This window comes from Gigantopelta aegis, chromosome 10, assembly GCF_016097555.1.
Source record: "Gigantopelta aegis isolate Gae_Host chromosome 10, Gae_host_genome, whole genome shotgun sequence".
Taxonomy (NCBI): Eukaryota; Metazoa; Mollusca; class Gastropoda; order Neomphalida; family Peltospiridae; genus Gigantopelta; species Gigantopelta aegis.
The window spans coordinates 16,492,400-16,508,682 of NC_054708.1; the positions used below are offsets into that span (position 1 = coordinate 16,492,400).

The 16,283-nt window shown below is 35.8% G+C and overlaps 2 protein-coding genes across 2 annotated transcripts in view; both read right to left on the reverse strand.

The window, feature by feature from the left end:
- Positions 1 to 16,283, reverse strand: part of LOC121382855 — a 43,836-nt gene that overhangs the window by 1,343 nt on the left and 26,210 nt on the right. The window contains exon 2 of the mRNA XM_041512483.1: positions 2,109 to 2,174. Within this exon, the coding sequence (XP_041368417.1) occupies positions 2,109 to 2,126 (18 nt within the window). The 5' untranslated portion in view covers positions 2,127 to 2,174. The remainder of the gene's footprint in view (positions 1 to 2,108; positions 2,175 to 16,283) is intronic.
- Positions 14,124 to 14,942, reverse strand: LOC121383504 (the record flags this gene model as incomplete). Its single annotated transcript, XM_041513576.1, has 2 exons — positions 14,561 to 14,942; positions 14,124 to 14,528 (listed from the first exon to the last, which is right to left on the reverse strand). Coding segments are annotated over exons 1-2 (726 nt in total), but the record flags the coding sequence as incomplete, so codon positions are not given.

Below are 16,283 nucleotides of genomic sequence, written 5' to 3' on the forward strand. Positions count from 1 at the left end.
TTTGAACATGTTCAAAAATTTACGGCGACCATGGCGTCCATGGCGATGTCTGAACCTCCTGTGTACCACCTTTGACCGACCTAGGCAACCATTCTGCCTCCTTTGAGCCTCCATCGACGACCTGGCACATTTTATGGTCGAACAAGGGAGGTACAAAGGTCGCCATCCTGTGTAAAGGGGCCTTAAATGTTCAGGTGAACTATACCAAATGGGATTTTTTTTCTTTACTGATATTTTAAAGCATTTCATTACTTTTATCCCATTGCAATACATAACAGAAAACAAAAATGTTGTACATAACATTTTATTGGATTTACAATATTTTGTTTTAGAACACACACACACACACACACACACACACAACACATACACACCAGCAGGCTCAACAAACAACAGTGGTATAATTTCACAATACTTCAGTTGATCCTAAAATATACTTACATAACAACTTTCAGGGCTAGCTCTGGGTGAGCCAAAAAATTTGCCAAATTGTCCATTAAACTTAAAAAATTGTCAGTTATTTTCCCCCCAAAAATGTCCATTATTACATGAAATTATTTCGCCAAACTAAAATAAATTTCGCCAACTGCTATCAAAATTCGTAACTGGCGAATTTGGCGAGTGCCAGAGCTAGCCCTGACTTTTTAACTTATTTCACAATAGCAAGATCCATTTATCTCATCTAACAACACATTCTTGTCAACATAAATATCATGAACAGTGTATAAAAACATTAATGTATTACAAATAATCATCCCTTTCAACTGTTTGTTTCCATAATTGAAACTAGTTCATATACATTTCAATATGTTCCAGATGATCTGTGACCCTTGGTTCAGAATTATAGACTGTGTTGCAAAATGGCCCGGCTCTGTTCACGACAACAGAATTTTCAGACAGTCTGCTATATGTGTCCGTTTTGAAAGAGGTACCAAAACAATATAATATGTTATATCTTTCAAATTATTACTTTGCAATAATACCATTATATTAGTTGTACCTTTATAGGGCAAATGGGCAAGATCAAGCAAGATTTGAGAAAATTTTTGGGTTTTTTTGTTGTTTTTTAAATTATTAATTCAATAACTTGTGTGGTATGATCACAAAGCTGCTCATGTCTAGTTTCCAAATCTGTTTTTCAGACTTCAGTGAAAGTTATTTTTTGTCAAAAATAAGTAATTTGTTAAGAAAGTACTATACGTTCAAAAAATTTCAAAAGTACACATTAAACAACTTTAAATAGAAACACAAACTTTACATATTTAACTGGATTTTATAATCTTAAATATTATAAGTAATTAGTTGTAACTACTTAAAACATACTTGTAATGTCCCTCCGTCATTTGCCCCTCTTTTACCCAAAACATGATTCTTCTTTTACATTAATGTCAAAGCAAATGTTGTTTTTTAAAAAATCCAAATGATCAACTAATGGCTTGGACATATTAATAACTTATAATTTTTTTTTTTTCAAATTTAATTAACAAATTATGAGTAATTAAAAACCTGTCCCTCCGTTACGGTAACTGATGGATATGTGTGATAGAAGAGGGTGTAGTGGGCCTTATACCTACCCATTGAGCCCTTAAGAACTCGCTCTGGGTTGGAGCCGGTACTGGGCTGTGAACCCTGTACCTACCAGCCTGAAGTCTGGTTGCTTAACCACTGTACCGCCGAGGCCGGTTGCAGTACACAAACACTGATCACACCTAACAATGGGCTATATTGTGTCAGACATGTAGTTAACGACCACACAGATACTGACAGAGGAAATCTGCTTTTGCCACTTCATGGGATACTCTTTTCGATTAGCAGCAATTAATTTTTTATATGTACCATTCCATAGACAGGATAGCACATACCACAGCATTTGATGCACCAGTGTCTGCTTCTGGTACTTTCATCAGACTTAAGGGAAATTAATTTACTTCCCTCAGTTATCATGAATTTATTTCTATTGAAAAAATAATGAATGAGTAATGTATTTCATATTTATGTTAATAATTTATACATTTTTTGCTAAAATTTGACCCCAACTCGCTAAAGTAATAATTGTTTGTTTTAATATAATTTTCAAATACTATGGTTTCTTATATAGTTGTCCCTACCTGTAGTCCAAATTTCATCAGCTTCTGTATATTTTTTGATGTTTAATCGCTGTCACAAAAGCGCACCTGAAAAGTTGAAAGGGATTTTTTAAAATCCAAAGTGTAATTGGCTATGATTTAAAATTGGGACCCATCCCAAAAGACAATATGATGTCTCGTTTATGTTACTTAATTTTATGCATATATGTGCATTGTATATATGTTCAAAACTGATTACAATCAATATGTAAATGGTAATGTAAAGAGTTATGAATAATATTATGATATAACATCTTTTTAATAAATGAACTTACATGATACTGTATAGCCTATATGTTTAATAATGTTATGATTACTTAATTCACAGCCCGGGCACTCTACTGTTCCAGGGGTAGAGTGAAATTTTGACACTTGTAAATGTTCTCTGCCATCAGAGACAACTTTGCAAAGCTATATATATATATATATATATATATATATATATATATATATATATATATATATATATATATATATATACAGTCGAACCTGTCTATGGCGGCCATTCGTGGGACATGACAAAAGTGGCCGCCATAGAGAGGTGGCCGCCGTATGCAGGTCATATATAAGTCCGAATTTTTAAAAACAATTACATGTATGTTGCAATAGAACTATTTAGGTGGCATTTTGAAAATAAATATCAGAAATAAATTGCAGCAGTATTTAATTCCTTCTAGAGTTGACACGTTTAACTCAAGTTGTTTTAGGCTAGATACCCTCTTATCAACTGCATTTAATGACCCCCGCCGATGACTAGTACATCGCACCGTTAATCCAGATTAAAAACACTTGTTAATTAACGAACACAGCTAAGCGACCGACGACCTTTAAAGTACCGCTGTTTATCAAGCCAATTGGTTACATCAACAAAAACATCTTACGTTCTTTTTTTACGATTGCCGACATTTCTTTCTAACTTGCACTAAAAAACAATTGTGGCCACGATAGCAGGTTCATTTTCGCTTTTTTATGACAAAAGTGTGGCCGCTGGCCGCGTTGAGCAGGTGGTTGCCATATAGAGGTAAAATATATAGTAAAATGCATTGGGGGGACCTCAGGGTGGCCGCCATGGACAGGTGGCTGCCATATGGAGGTGGCCGCGAAGGCAGGTTTGACTGTATATATATATATATATATATATATATATATATATATATATATATATATATATATATATATGTATACAGTAGAATTTCATTGGCTCGAACACTGTCGGTGCATCAAAGTCTGTTCGACCCATCGGGTAGTTCGAACCATGCATTCGGCCGTTGTCGGGTGCTTCTGTAACACAAAAACCAATTGGAACACTTTCGCATATTTCCGAAAACTGGCTTGGGCGAGATGGTCCGATTGACTCATGAGTAACGAAATCGTCGTCAAATGTCGGATGAGATACATATTTGTAACTATTATTTATCACCGTTAAATAAACAAATAACAAACACACTGGTAGTCTGTATTTATAAATATTTACCCCTGCGTGTGCATTAACCTCACCGTGGTGCAGGGGTGAACATTTTTTTTATAGAATGGCCAATAAATGCACATCTCCTCGTATGAGGCGCCTTGTTTGCCGTGAGGTGCGATCTGTGATGGCATCCGGGTGATGGGATCCTGGTGATTGAGTTGGGGCATACCTGCGGGTATGACTTCTGACAATACATCACTTTGGCCTGGAGTTCAAATAGACGGGCGGTCAGGGAGGCCCGACCTGATCAATCGGCTGGTCATGCCAAGCTAAAGAGCAAACAATTTTTCTTTTGTTATATTTGCCAAGAACAAACATTGTTTTTAATGACTATGTGTACTTGTAGCTCTTGGGGCGGTGGCTAGGGTCAATCAGGTGATTTATTTATTTTAATTTTATTGCCTGAGTATATCAACCATGTACCCCTGGTATGAGTGTCTGCAGGTTATCCGCAGCATCATATCCCTTTGTTGGACTCCGTGGTGGGTGGGGGCATGGTTGAAGAATCATATAAATTTAAATTATGGACTTATTTAAAACTGACAACATTGATGGGACCCTGAAAAGGGTCCATACCGAGGTTTCGGACTCTTCAACGTCAGACGAAGAGTCCATGACTTTCATCAATAAAAAGAAATCTAAAACGATTTCTCGTTGTCGGGTCATCCGATGATGGGGCCTTACGCAAGCTGTCTCCGTTTGCAATTCAGAAAGGGCTTGAAGGCTTGGCTGGAGAGCCAAAGAGTGTCAAAAAATTGCGCAATGGATCTCTGTTGATAGAATGTGCCACCGCGAGCCATTCCAGAAACCTTCTTCGATCTAAACTTCTGTGCAACATTGCTATTAATGTCACACCACATTCCTCCCTTAATTCATCTAAGGGAGTGATTAGATCTCGAGATTTAGAGGGAGTTTGTGAGGAAGAGATTTGTGAGAATCTCTCCTCTCAAGGTGTTGTTTCCATCAAGCGGATAAAGATTCGTCGAAATAATGAACTAGTTTCGACGAATACTTTGATCCTTCAATTCAACACACCATTACTTCCTCAGTCGATCAAGGCCGGTTATTTAAACATACCAGTTGTTCCATTTATTCCAAACCCCTTGCGGTGTTTTAAATGCCAAAAGTTTGGACACGGACAAAATGCATGCCGTAGCAAATTGACATGTGCTCGTTGTGGTCAGTATGATCACAGCAGTAAATCATATCAAAATGATATGGTATGCACCAATTGCAAGGGAAAACACTTCGCGTACTTGCGAGAGTGCCCGAAGTGGAAGTTTGAGAAACAGGTCCAAATGGTAAAAGTTGAAAAGCATCTGTCCTTTCCAGAAGCCAGACAGCTTGTAGAGACCACGACACCTGTTGCAGCAGGTAAATCTTATGCCGCTGCTGTCAAAGTCTCTACAAACAATGTTTCTGTTCAGACAGACCTAACTTGGCCTAATGGTGAAGATAGATATAAGAAGGTTTCCGACATTGAGAAAGCTCAGAGACAGGCAACTAAAGCTACTCAAAAAGTAGTTAGTAAAATGACCCAGGTGTCTTCGGGTTCTATGAATCCATCACACGGTTCAAGTGCTGGGGAGCCAGGTCCCAGTACACCTTTGCCAGGAAAAGGCACTAAAGGTCATAAGAAGGATTGCTCTTCGGGATGCTTAAAGAAGATTGAGCAACGTTCGGTTCCCGTCAGTAATCCATTTGATCCTTTGGATATGGATGTGACTGAGATGGACCATTCACATCAAACTTCTTCCAAATCACAGCTCAAAGATGGAAATTGGCGAGGACAAATTGGGGTCAGTTTCAGCATCTGTGCAGCACTCGTCTGCAACAATTTGCCATTACTGATGCTGATGATCCCATGTCTTTGTTCACTTCCATCTTGAAGGACATTGCAGATGAAACTATTCCTAAGACTTCGGCAGTACCAAAGCGTTTCAATAAACCATGGTTTAATGATACGTGCAAAGATGCATTCAAAGAGCGAAACAGGTTGCTTGAGCGGTTCAAACGTGAACCTACAGCAGACAACCTGGATGCATTTCGTATTGCTAGGGCTAAGGCTCGCAGAGAGATTAGACAGAGTAAGAAATCATCTTGGAGAACTTTTGTCTCCAAGTTGAATTCACAATCATCAGTAAAATCTGTCTGGAATAGGATCCGTAAAATCAAAGGTAAAGAATCCAGTAATACAGTTCATCATTTGTCTGTCAATGACACGGATGTCACGTCTCATCGTGACATTGCGAATGCATTGGCAGACAACTTTTCTCATAACTCATCTTCTGCTTTCAGTACAGATGCTTTTTCATCTGTTAGAACTAAAGCTGAAAAGCAGTCCATTAATTTTTCATCTGAAAATGCTGAAGTGTACAACAGGTGTTTCTCTATGGAGGAATTGCAGGATGCTCTTTGTAGAGCCCACGATACTTCAGTAGGGCCAGATGAAATTCATTATCAGTTATTAAAGCATTTACCTGAATCATCTTTGATGGTTCTTTTGAATATTTTTAATAACATCTGGATTTCTGGAGATTTTCCTTCTGATTGGAAGAAAGCTATTATCATTCCTATTCCCAAGCCAGGTAAGGATCCAACCAATCCTACTAACTATTGCCCCATCGCTTTGACAAGTTGCATTTGTAAAACCATGGAACGAATGATCAATCGTAGACTTGTCTGGTATCTTGAATCCCACAAATTGCTTACTAACGTGCAATGTGGGTTCACATCTAGACGTAGCACGGTTGATCATCTTGTTAGATTTGAAACGTTTTGTAGGGAAGCTTTCATCCATAATCAGCACTTGGTTTCAGTGTTTTTTGATTTGGAGAAAGCTTATGATACCACGTGGAAGTATGGGATTTTAAAAGACCTCCATGGCATGGGCCTTAGAGGTCGACTTCCTGTTTTTATGTCTCAATTTTTAAAAGATAGATCTTTTAAAGTGCGGGTAGGGTCGACTTTGTCTGACATTCACCCGCAGGAGATGGGTGTGCCTCAAGGTAGCATCCTGTCTGTAACTCTATTTTCTGTGAAAATTAACAGCATCACCCAGTGTTTAACTCCTGGTGTGGATTGCTCGTTATATGTCGATGATTTTCAGATTTGCTATAGATCGTCCAATATGAGTATCATTGAACGTAAGTTGCAGCTTTGTTTGAATAAACTTCATCAATGGGCAACTGACAATGGCTTTAGATTCTCAAAGGCAAAAACGGTTTGTATGTATATCTGCCAGAAAAGAGGTCTCCACTTAAATCCACAGTTGTTTTTGGACAAAAATTCAATTCCGGTTGTGGAGGAGACTAAATTTCTAGGGGTTATATATGACAGGAAGCTATCTTTTGTGCTCCATCTCAAATATGTTAAAAAGAAGGGCTTGAAAGCTCTCAATATTTTAAAAGTTATTGGTAATACGGAATGGGGAGCAGACCGCAAGGTTATGCTCTGTCTGTATAGATCTCTTGTGAGGTCTAAACTTGATTATGGATGCATTGTGTATGGGTCAGCACGCAAGTCTTACTTGCAGATGCTAGATCCTATACACAATCAGGGACTTAGGCTTTGTCTTGTTGCATTTAGAACATCTCCTGTAGAGAGCTTGTACGTTGATGCACACGAACCTTGTTTGGGTGCTAGACGTGCCAAGCTGTCTCTGCAGTATGCTGCCAAGATTAAATCTTTACCAACACATCCAGCTCATGATGCGGTGTTTGACAACAAATATATGAAGTTGTTTGATGCAAGGCTAAATGCTATTCGTACATTTGGTCTTCGCATTAAGCGTTTTTTGTCGCTTTCCAACATTGATTTAACTGACACTTTGGAAACTCCTTCATATTTTGTTCTACCACCCTGGTGTATTACACCACCTAAAATTGTGTTTGATCTTTCGCATCTAAAGAAAGATCGTACAGATGCTGTTGTTTTTAAACAGTTTTTCATGGAAATTCAGGACAAGTACCGTGATTACATTCCTGTGTATACAGATGGATCACGGGATGGGAATTCTGTGGGTTGTGCTACAGTTTTTCCATCAGACACAATATTTTCCATGCAACTGCCTGACTCGGCATCTATCTTTAGTGCTGAAGTTTGGGCAGTCATTAAAGCCTTAGAAGAAATTAAAGATTCCATAGCATCCAGATTTATTATTTTTACTGACTCACTTTCGTGTCTCCAGGCTTTACGTAATATGAAGCTGGACCATCCCTTAATTGGGATGGTGATACGAAAGTGTGTCTTTTTATCTATTGCCAATAAATACATTGTATTTTGTTGGGTACCCAGCCATGTTGGCATCAGGGGTAATGAAAACACAGATTCAGCTGCCAAGTCTGCTTTCGATTTGCCTCATGCCAGGGTTGGTGTACCTTATACTGATTTTAAATATTGTATCAACCAATTTATCTTTTCGACTTGGCAACGTGATTGGGACGGTGAGGTTGCGAACAAGCTTCATGCTATCAAGCCAGTCTTGGGAGAGTGGCAGTCCTCCTATAGACAGTGCAGGAAGGATGAACTAGTCTTGTGTCGTGCCCGCATCGGCCACACTTACTTAACCCATTCATTTATCTTGAAGAAAGATCCTCCACCTCATTGTGAGCACTGTCAGTGTCTTCTGACTGTGCGACACATTTTGGTGGACTGTAAACAGTTGTCAGCAATTTGAAAAGATATATTTGGACAAAGAAATGTGATGGAATTATTTCGATTCCATCCAGAACTTTTATTGCAGTTTTTACGAGATACTGAATTTTATTTTAAATTTTAATTAAGTCTGTCTGTGATATTTGTATTTTTACACAGTCCTTTACACTGTGTTTTTATTTAACTGTTGAATTTTTATATTGATGTTGATCATAAAACAATTGTTTTTGCATTTACCATAGTTTGACACCCAATTGCCGATGTATTTTTCGTGCTAGGGTGTCGTTAAACATTCATTCATTCATTCATTTTTATAAATATTTATTTATTAAAAAAATAGTTCTTTACTATGCTGTTGTAGAATCTTTTGCGACATATTGACAACGTTGAGAAAAAAATGAATGCATGAAGCACAGGCGGAGGGCCTTTACCTGTTATTGTTGCAATCACTACATTACATTGATCTCTCCTGTATTTCAAGTTAAAAACAGAATATGCCGACGCTCAGGCGTAGAGTAGCAATTAAAATGATTAAAGTAAACCGGCGAGGCCTGGCTAGGCTCACCAATTGATTGGTGTTACAGGCAAAGTTCAATCAGCTAACGATTATCGTAGTAAAATTGTCTGTACTAGAAACATAATTACCGATAGGTGCTAAATAAACAACACCCAATAGCCGATGTATTTTTCGTGCTGGGGTGTCGTTAAACATTCATTCATTCATTCATTCATTCAAATAAACAACATGATAAGCCGGCATATGATCCATGTATATATATGTATATATATGTGTATATATGTGTATATATGTGTATATATATAGCCAATGAGATTCTACTGTATATATATATGTATATATATATATATATATATATATATATATATATATATATATATATATATATATATATATATATATATGTGTGTGTGTGTGTATGTGTATGTCAATATATATATATATATATATATATATATATATATATATATGTATGTATATATATGTGTATATATGTGTATATATATAGCCAATGAGATTCTACTGTATATATATATATATATATATATATGTATATATGTATATATATATATATATATATATATATATATATATATATATATATATATATGTGTATGTGTATGTGTATGTGTATGTGTATATGTATATATACACGTATATATATATATATATATATATATATATATATATATATATACCATCGACGTCCCAAATGCGTGATAGTCTTTTTGATGTATTTGTTGAATTTTAGTTGTTTTTACTCATAGATAAAAAAATTAATGAATTTGCAAAATTACAGTAAATAAAAAAATAGAACACAATATTTTGGTAATTGCATAACATCAATTACATACATAAATAATTTGCAAATAAATTGAATGATTTGATTCCCAGCTGACATAAATTTTAAACTTACAACAAATTCTAAACAATTATGAATCACATTTGAAACTTGGACAATGATTGTGTCTTCATAAATATTAAATTGAACTAAAATGAACTCTGGCAACAGAAAACTGAAATATAGATGAAACATTAATTATGTCAACTCACCACTATTTAAGTAGGTTACATTTTCCTGTATTCTAACACATGGGAATTGTGAAAGTTATGCATTATTATTTGTTTGAAAAAACTGATAGCACCAGAAAATAATTTGATGTTAAAGATGAACTGGCAGTAATCACTATTTTTTTTAATCAACATTTACGCTTTCATTATTACACTGCATTGGCCCCAATATTGTAAAGGAATTAATGAAATACTTTATCCACAGCATTGTTCATTTCGCACATCAGTTTAAATTCATGTAAACTGTCAATCTATTACATGGTGAATGTTTACAAGTTTTGAAATTAACTAATACAAGTTTGTGGTAATTCACACAATATATGAAATGTTGCCCATTTCATTATCAATGCAAATGTAGACCGTTAGCACTTTTGACAGGCACTGTCACCCAGTCAAGTATTTTCTGCACTATTTATTTCTCAGTACACATGTACATACATAACATAGGTAATTGTGGCTTTCTTACATATGGAAAGAAACAGTTACATTAGGGGGAAATTAAAGTTTGTAAGCATTATAATTCATTCTTGTAGTAAATGAAAACAATGAAGATGAACAATAACAATTCAAGGTAAGTTTTAATAGCAATACAGCATGTGCTGGCAGTTCGTATGAGTGTTATATGTCCAATTATATATTATATTATATTATATTATATTATATTATATTATATTATATTAATTTATAACAATTTGAATCAGAAAATTGGAGTGATTCCCATATTTCTGTTTCTAAACAGAAATGTAGTAATTAACACAGTATGAACATTCAACTATAAATTTAAGTAACAAATTATGACATTGCAATGCTACTGCAAAGTTGTCATTAGTTGTCACTGAATAATAATTTATAACAGAATTTGACTATGCTATGAACAATCTAAAATTTTACATTTTATACTTGTTATAACAATATGTACAACTTATAAGGCATATTTGGCAACAGGCATCCCTGATTACTGATGATGTTGTTAAATATTTTAATGGTACTTTGAAATGTATTATTGTAAATGGATCACATTTATCATATTAGATCATGGAAAGGAACAATTTTTTAAAATTAATTTCTGTTAGTTAATGAGTATCAGTTGCAATTAAAGGTAATAAATGTAAGATGTGTGTAAAAGAAGAGAGAGAGAGACAGAGGGAGAAAAAGGCATATTTTTCATCTTTCATTCAGTGATGGAAAATCAATACTTTTATGGATTTGGATACACAGTGGCTCCTTTCCCAATATTTTCACTGAAGCTATATGTAATAACATAACTTAACAACAATTAATGCTGTTTCATTGCAAAGCCCATTCATGAACAGCAGAAACTTTGGAAATTATTTCATAAGTTAATGAATATTAATGTCAATCATGGCTAATAAATGTCACATTTTGATAAATAACGTATAATGTTTGTTCTTTCAGTGATGATAAACCAACACTTCTATGGGTTTGGATCCGCAGTGGCTCCTTTCCCAAAGTGTTCAGCAAAGTTAATACAGTAAACATACATCCAAACCCTGAGTGAGTGCTCCGCAAGGCTCAATGGGTAGGTGTAAACCACTTGCACCGACCAGTGATCCATAACTGGTTCAACAAAGGCCATGGTTTGTGCTATCCTGCCTGTGGGAAGCACAAATAAAAGATCCCTTGCTGCTAATCCGAAGAGCAGCCCATGTAGTGGCGACAGCGGGTTTCCTCTCAAAATCTGTGTGGTCCTTAACCATATGTCTGATGCCATATAACCGTAAATAAAATGTGTTGAGTGCGTCGTTAAATAAAACATTTCTTTCTTTCAATAAACATGTATATATCCATAACATAATTTAAATCCCTATCACTGCAATGCCCATTAATGCAAAGACTTACATTTGTAAATGATTTTTATTCTCACATAATGAGTATTAATATCAATCATGGTTAATCAAGTACTATTTGAATAAATAGCATACAATCAGGGGTTGAAATTTAATTTGTTTACCACTATCCCAAAGGAATAGTGAATTTCAAAAAACACTATTCCATCTACAAATGTACTATCCCTTCTATTATTAATGTACCACTAGTTTTCCTGACTGTGCTACGTCGCCCTGTACAACAATGTGTAACGAACAATTGTTTATATACCAGTCTATGCATTACTGCGTACTAGTTGGAATTACAAACGAATTCAATCCAAACATTAGTGTCGATCAAATAGACGTTTATTTTGTACCAGTAAGTGCATGAGAAAGGTCTGAGGATAGTGAACTACGTGAGGATTTGTTCTGCAGAAAACTGTAGCTGAAGAAAAAGCGCAAGCGGAATAGTCGCAGGCGATTTTCAGTATTCCATGCTTTAGTTTCACTTTCATGACGGAATATTGGAAGAATTGTTTTACTTACTATTCCGTTTCGAAATTTACTATTTGCGGAATAGCGTAAAATTCGACCCCTGACAATGTTTCTTTCAGTAATGATAAAGTAACACTTTAATGGGCCTGGATCTACAGTGGCTCCTTTCACAGTGTTCATCATACTTAATTAACATCTAAAGCCATTAATTCCTGAGGATATGATTCAACTGCCCCCCAGCCATAGTCTATAGTCCTCTTGTATAATTTCCAGGACACAGACCTAGCTATGGTATATGTATACACAATATAGTGATTTCCCTAGAAATATGGCAAGGCATGGTAGACCAAACACTTTTGGGGCATTTTCACCATTTTCAGGGCACTTGTCGTTCATTAAAACTACACAAAAATTAATTGAAATAAACATTAATGTAATTTATGTGCTTTAATAAATGAATGGCAAAAGATATAAAAGGCATATTTTATTAATTAATAATACCTTTTTGGGTGTTTTATAAAGGCAATTTTAGAATTAATTACTGAAAAAGGCTTGTTTAATCTCAGGACAGTATAGTGCTGATTAAGGCAAGATGGTGTTAGACTATTGAGGCATGGTGCTGCACCATGCTAAAACAAGCTAGGGAAAACACTACAATATAATGGATATTCAATATAAAAAAAAAATCAGGTAATTAAGTGCAAGTCACCACATGCATAGTCTGTTAAAAGGTCATATACATAGAGGCTTTCAAAGTCATCATATTTTACATTGTACCAACTGGGGTAACCAAGTACAACAGATATAACTTTTCCAATATACTTTCTTCCATCAGAAAATGTGTGCTCATTTCGTCTGTCTTCAAGTAAAGGTTTATCAGACAAATGTTTCTCTTTGATTTAGCCTTTTAAATGCTTCACTAATGAGAGCACGTAGGTTTGTTTCGAGGTTTTTTTTAAGGAAAACTGCCTTGGCTTACCATTCTAATCTTTGCCACTAAATGAAAAGGCATCAGGCTGTGTTGACTTCTGAAGCAATACCTTTTTTCTAAAATTCAGCTGCACTTTAAGTGCTTTCTTTTTTTCAGTAGTAGTACTTATCTCTGCCAACTTGTTTATAACATTGCTATCAGACTGCCAAAGTCCATAAAATGAAATCAGATTTGTCAGTTTTCTTTTTCTCCAAGTTTCTTCTCTTTTTTCATTTTGATTATTTCTTCTTTCTGCATAAGTGCTTCCTGACGGGCAATTTTTATGTTCAACAACCTTTTATTAAATTCTTTTTTAATTTCCTGACCATGTTTTCTGGAGTCGTTGATTAAACTATCACACTCAACCTGTGGCAAACTCTGTAACCATTGCCCAGTCTTGTTACGTGAAAACATTAAAAATGCTTCATTGCAAAGTATCAAAGCATTTGGTCTGTATCTCAGAAGAAAATCAACTTGTCCAAAAAAGAACTCGGGTAACTGATGCAGTTTCCCGTTGTAATTCTGCAGAAAATTGGGCATATTTCCTACCAGGAAGCTGGTCTACAAGTTGTCTTTGTAAAAGTGTTAACATGCTTTTGCATAACACTTGAATGACAGCAGCAGTAAGGCTGTCACCGGCCTCGGTGGCGTCTTGGTTAGACCACCTGTCTACAGGCTGGTAGGTACTGGGTTCGGATCCCAGTCGAGGCATGGGTTTTGTAATCCAGATACCGACTCCAAACCCTGAGTGAGTGCTCCGTAAGGCTCAGTGGGTAGGTGTAAACCACTTGCACCAACCAGTGATCCATAACTGGTTCAACAAAGGCCATGGTTTGTGCTATTCTGCCTGTGGGAAGCACAAATAAAAGATCCCTTGCTGCTAATCGGAAAGAGTAGCCCATGTAGTGGCGACAGCGGGTTTCCTCTCAAAATCTGTGTGGTCCTGAACCATATGTCTGACGCCATATAACTGTAAATAAAATGTGTTGAGTGCGTCGTTAAATAAAACACTTCTTTCTTTCTTTCTTTCAGTAAGGCTGTCACTTGAACCTGACTTCACCAATTCCTTATGAACTATGTCATCATTTTCAACAACAGTGTCGAATGGAGTGTTATCTCCTGCTACAAACCTTTCAGTGTATGTAACAATTTGCAAATTTTCAAGACATTTGCATAAATCCAGATATTGTTTGTTCATTTTCAAAATATGTATTTTGCCTTCAATAAGGCGCCATAGTGGTGAGGTTATTTGTTTGGAACTGAGCCCGAACGCTCTGCATCCAGCGACAAAAGTATAGTTTTTTAAACCCAATACAATCTGTTGCAATAAGCCATTCGTAACTCCATGGAAATTTTCAAGGAAAGTCAAAATTCTTTCTCTGTGGAAGTAAACTACTCCACCAAGCATGAATATTATGTTGAAACGATTGTGCTTAAAAGGTTGAAATAATACTTTATGTTTTTGTATGTCACGGTACAACTTCCAGGCTCCATGAACACCACATTTTTCATCAGCACCACGAGTGAAGGCTTTATACTACAGCATCTTATTAGTTGAGCTGCACCACTTTCATTTCCTTTGATGATGTGTATGCCTAGTTCATCCCCTCCATCAATCTGCTGTTCATTTGTTTCATTATCAGTGGTATTAATGGATATTATATTAAAAGTTTCAATTTTTTTCATTGCTGTTGCACACACATCAGCACAGCCAACTAATAAGTGCAAGCCGCAAAAGAAATTGTTCATTGTTGAACATGCCACCTGGTCATCATCTTCATAAATCAAGGCTAATATTCGTTCCTCGTATTCAGCCTTGATACATGTAGTCAAGATTACTGATATCCACTACTAGCGCCCTCTATTGGAAGAAAATTTGTAACACCGATTATGTCCCTTACACGATGACATCGCTGACCAATCACAGCATCGGTAACGTGACAATCTTGAAAGCAATATCAGTGTTCGCCCGCCAACATGGAGTCCGTTTATGACGATATATGCACAAGATTTAAAATTTATAAACTAACAAACAATCAGGTGAAATCAATCAAAGCTGTATATGATGGAAAGGATGTTTTTGTCGGTACGAAGACAGGTAGCTGCCATCTTTGTTTACAATAACAAGGGAATCTATAAGGAGCGTTGCAATTCGTTGCAATCAGATCTCATCGCATCCAATGAAATTTAAGCATTTTGTGGCACGATTTCTTGACAACATGTATCAAGGCATAATACGAGGAACGAATATTAGCCTTGATTTATGAAGATGCCTGGTCATAGACCTCTATATTGCCCCATGAATCCTTCACTTTTGGCAATATTTCTCTTCTGTAATTTTCCAGTAGCTCGTGAAATTTCTTTTCTGTTGTTGCTCTGTCACTCATTGTATTTTTAATACATGACAGTAATTTATTTCCCATGCCTGTAGATGATTCATGGCATGCTTCATTAATATCACTGATAATTTCTTTGAATGTATCCAAAACTGTACTTGAACTTTTGTTGGCCATTTCTCTTAGCCCCAGCATGTAACTTTGGGTTGTATCCGATGCAGCATACACCTCAATAGTTCGGTCAGACTTGCTGGTCTCATCAGTATATAAAGTTAAATTTTCTTTTGAGGCAGCTTCTTTAAGTTGCTTTCTGGATAAACTAACTTTCCTCAAATTAATTCTATTTACTGTCCATTCTGAATGTAATTTTGTTGGTTGTTTTTCGCATAATTTGCATACGTGAGAAATTACTTTACTAACCTTGTTAGCAGCTACATTGCAATCAGTCAAGTTCATTACACATTGGACAAGTTCTGAATTAAAACAGTTGTTGTCATTGTCATATGTTTCAACTGCATTGCCATCAGTCAAGTTCATTACACATTGGACAAGTTCTGAATTAAAACAGTTGTTGTCATTGTCATATGTTTCAACTGCATTGCCATCATTTACAAGGCTGTGGAAATGTTCATTTTCTTCTTTCAATTGTATTATTTGTTTTACACAATTATATTTTGATTCCAGTGCCTCTTTTACAGAACTTTGACAGTCATCAAGCAATGTAATTACTTTACTAAGTTTGACTGACAATGTAAATGCTTCAGTTGTCTTTTCCTATAAACATTGCTGCATCTTTTTCAATTTGCTATGCATTT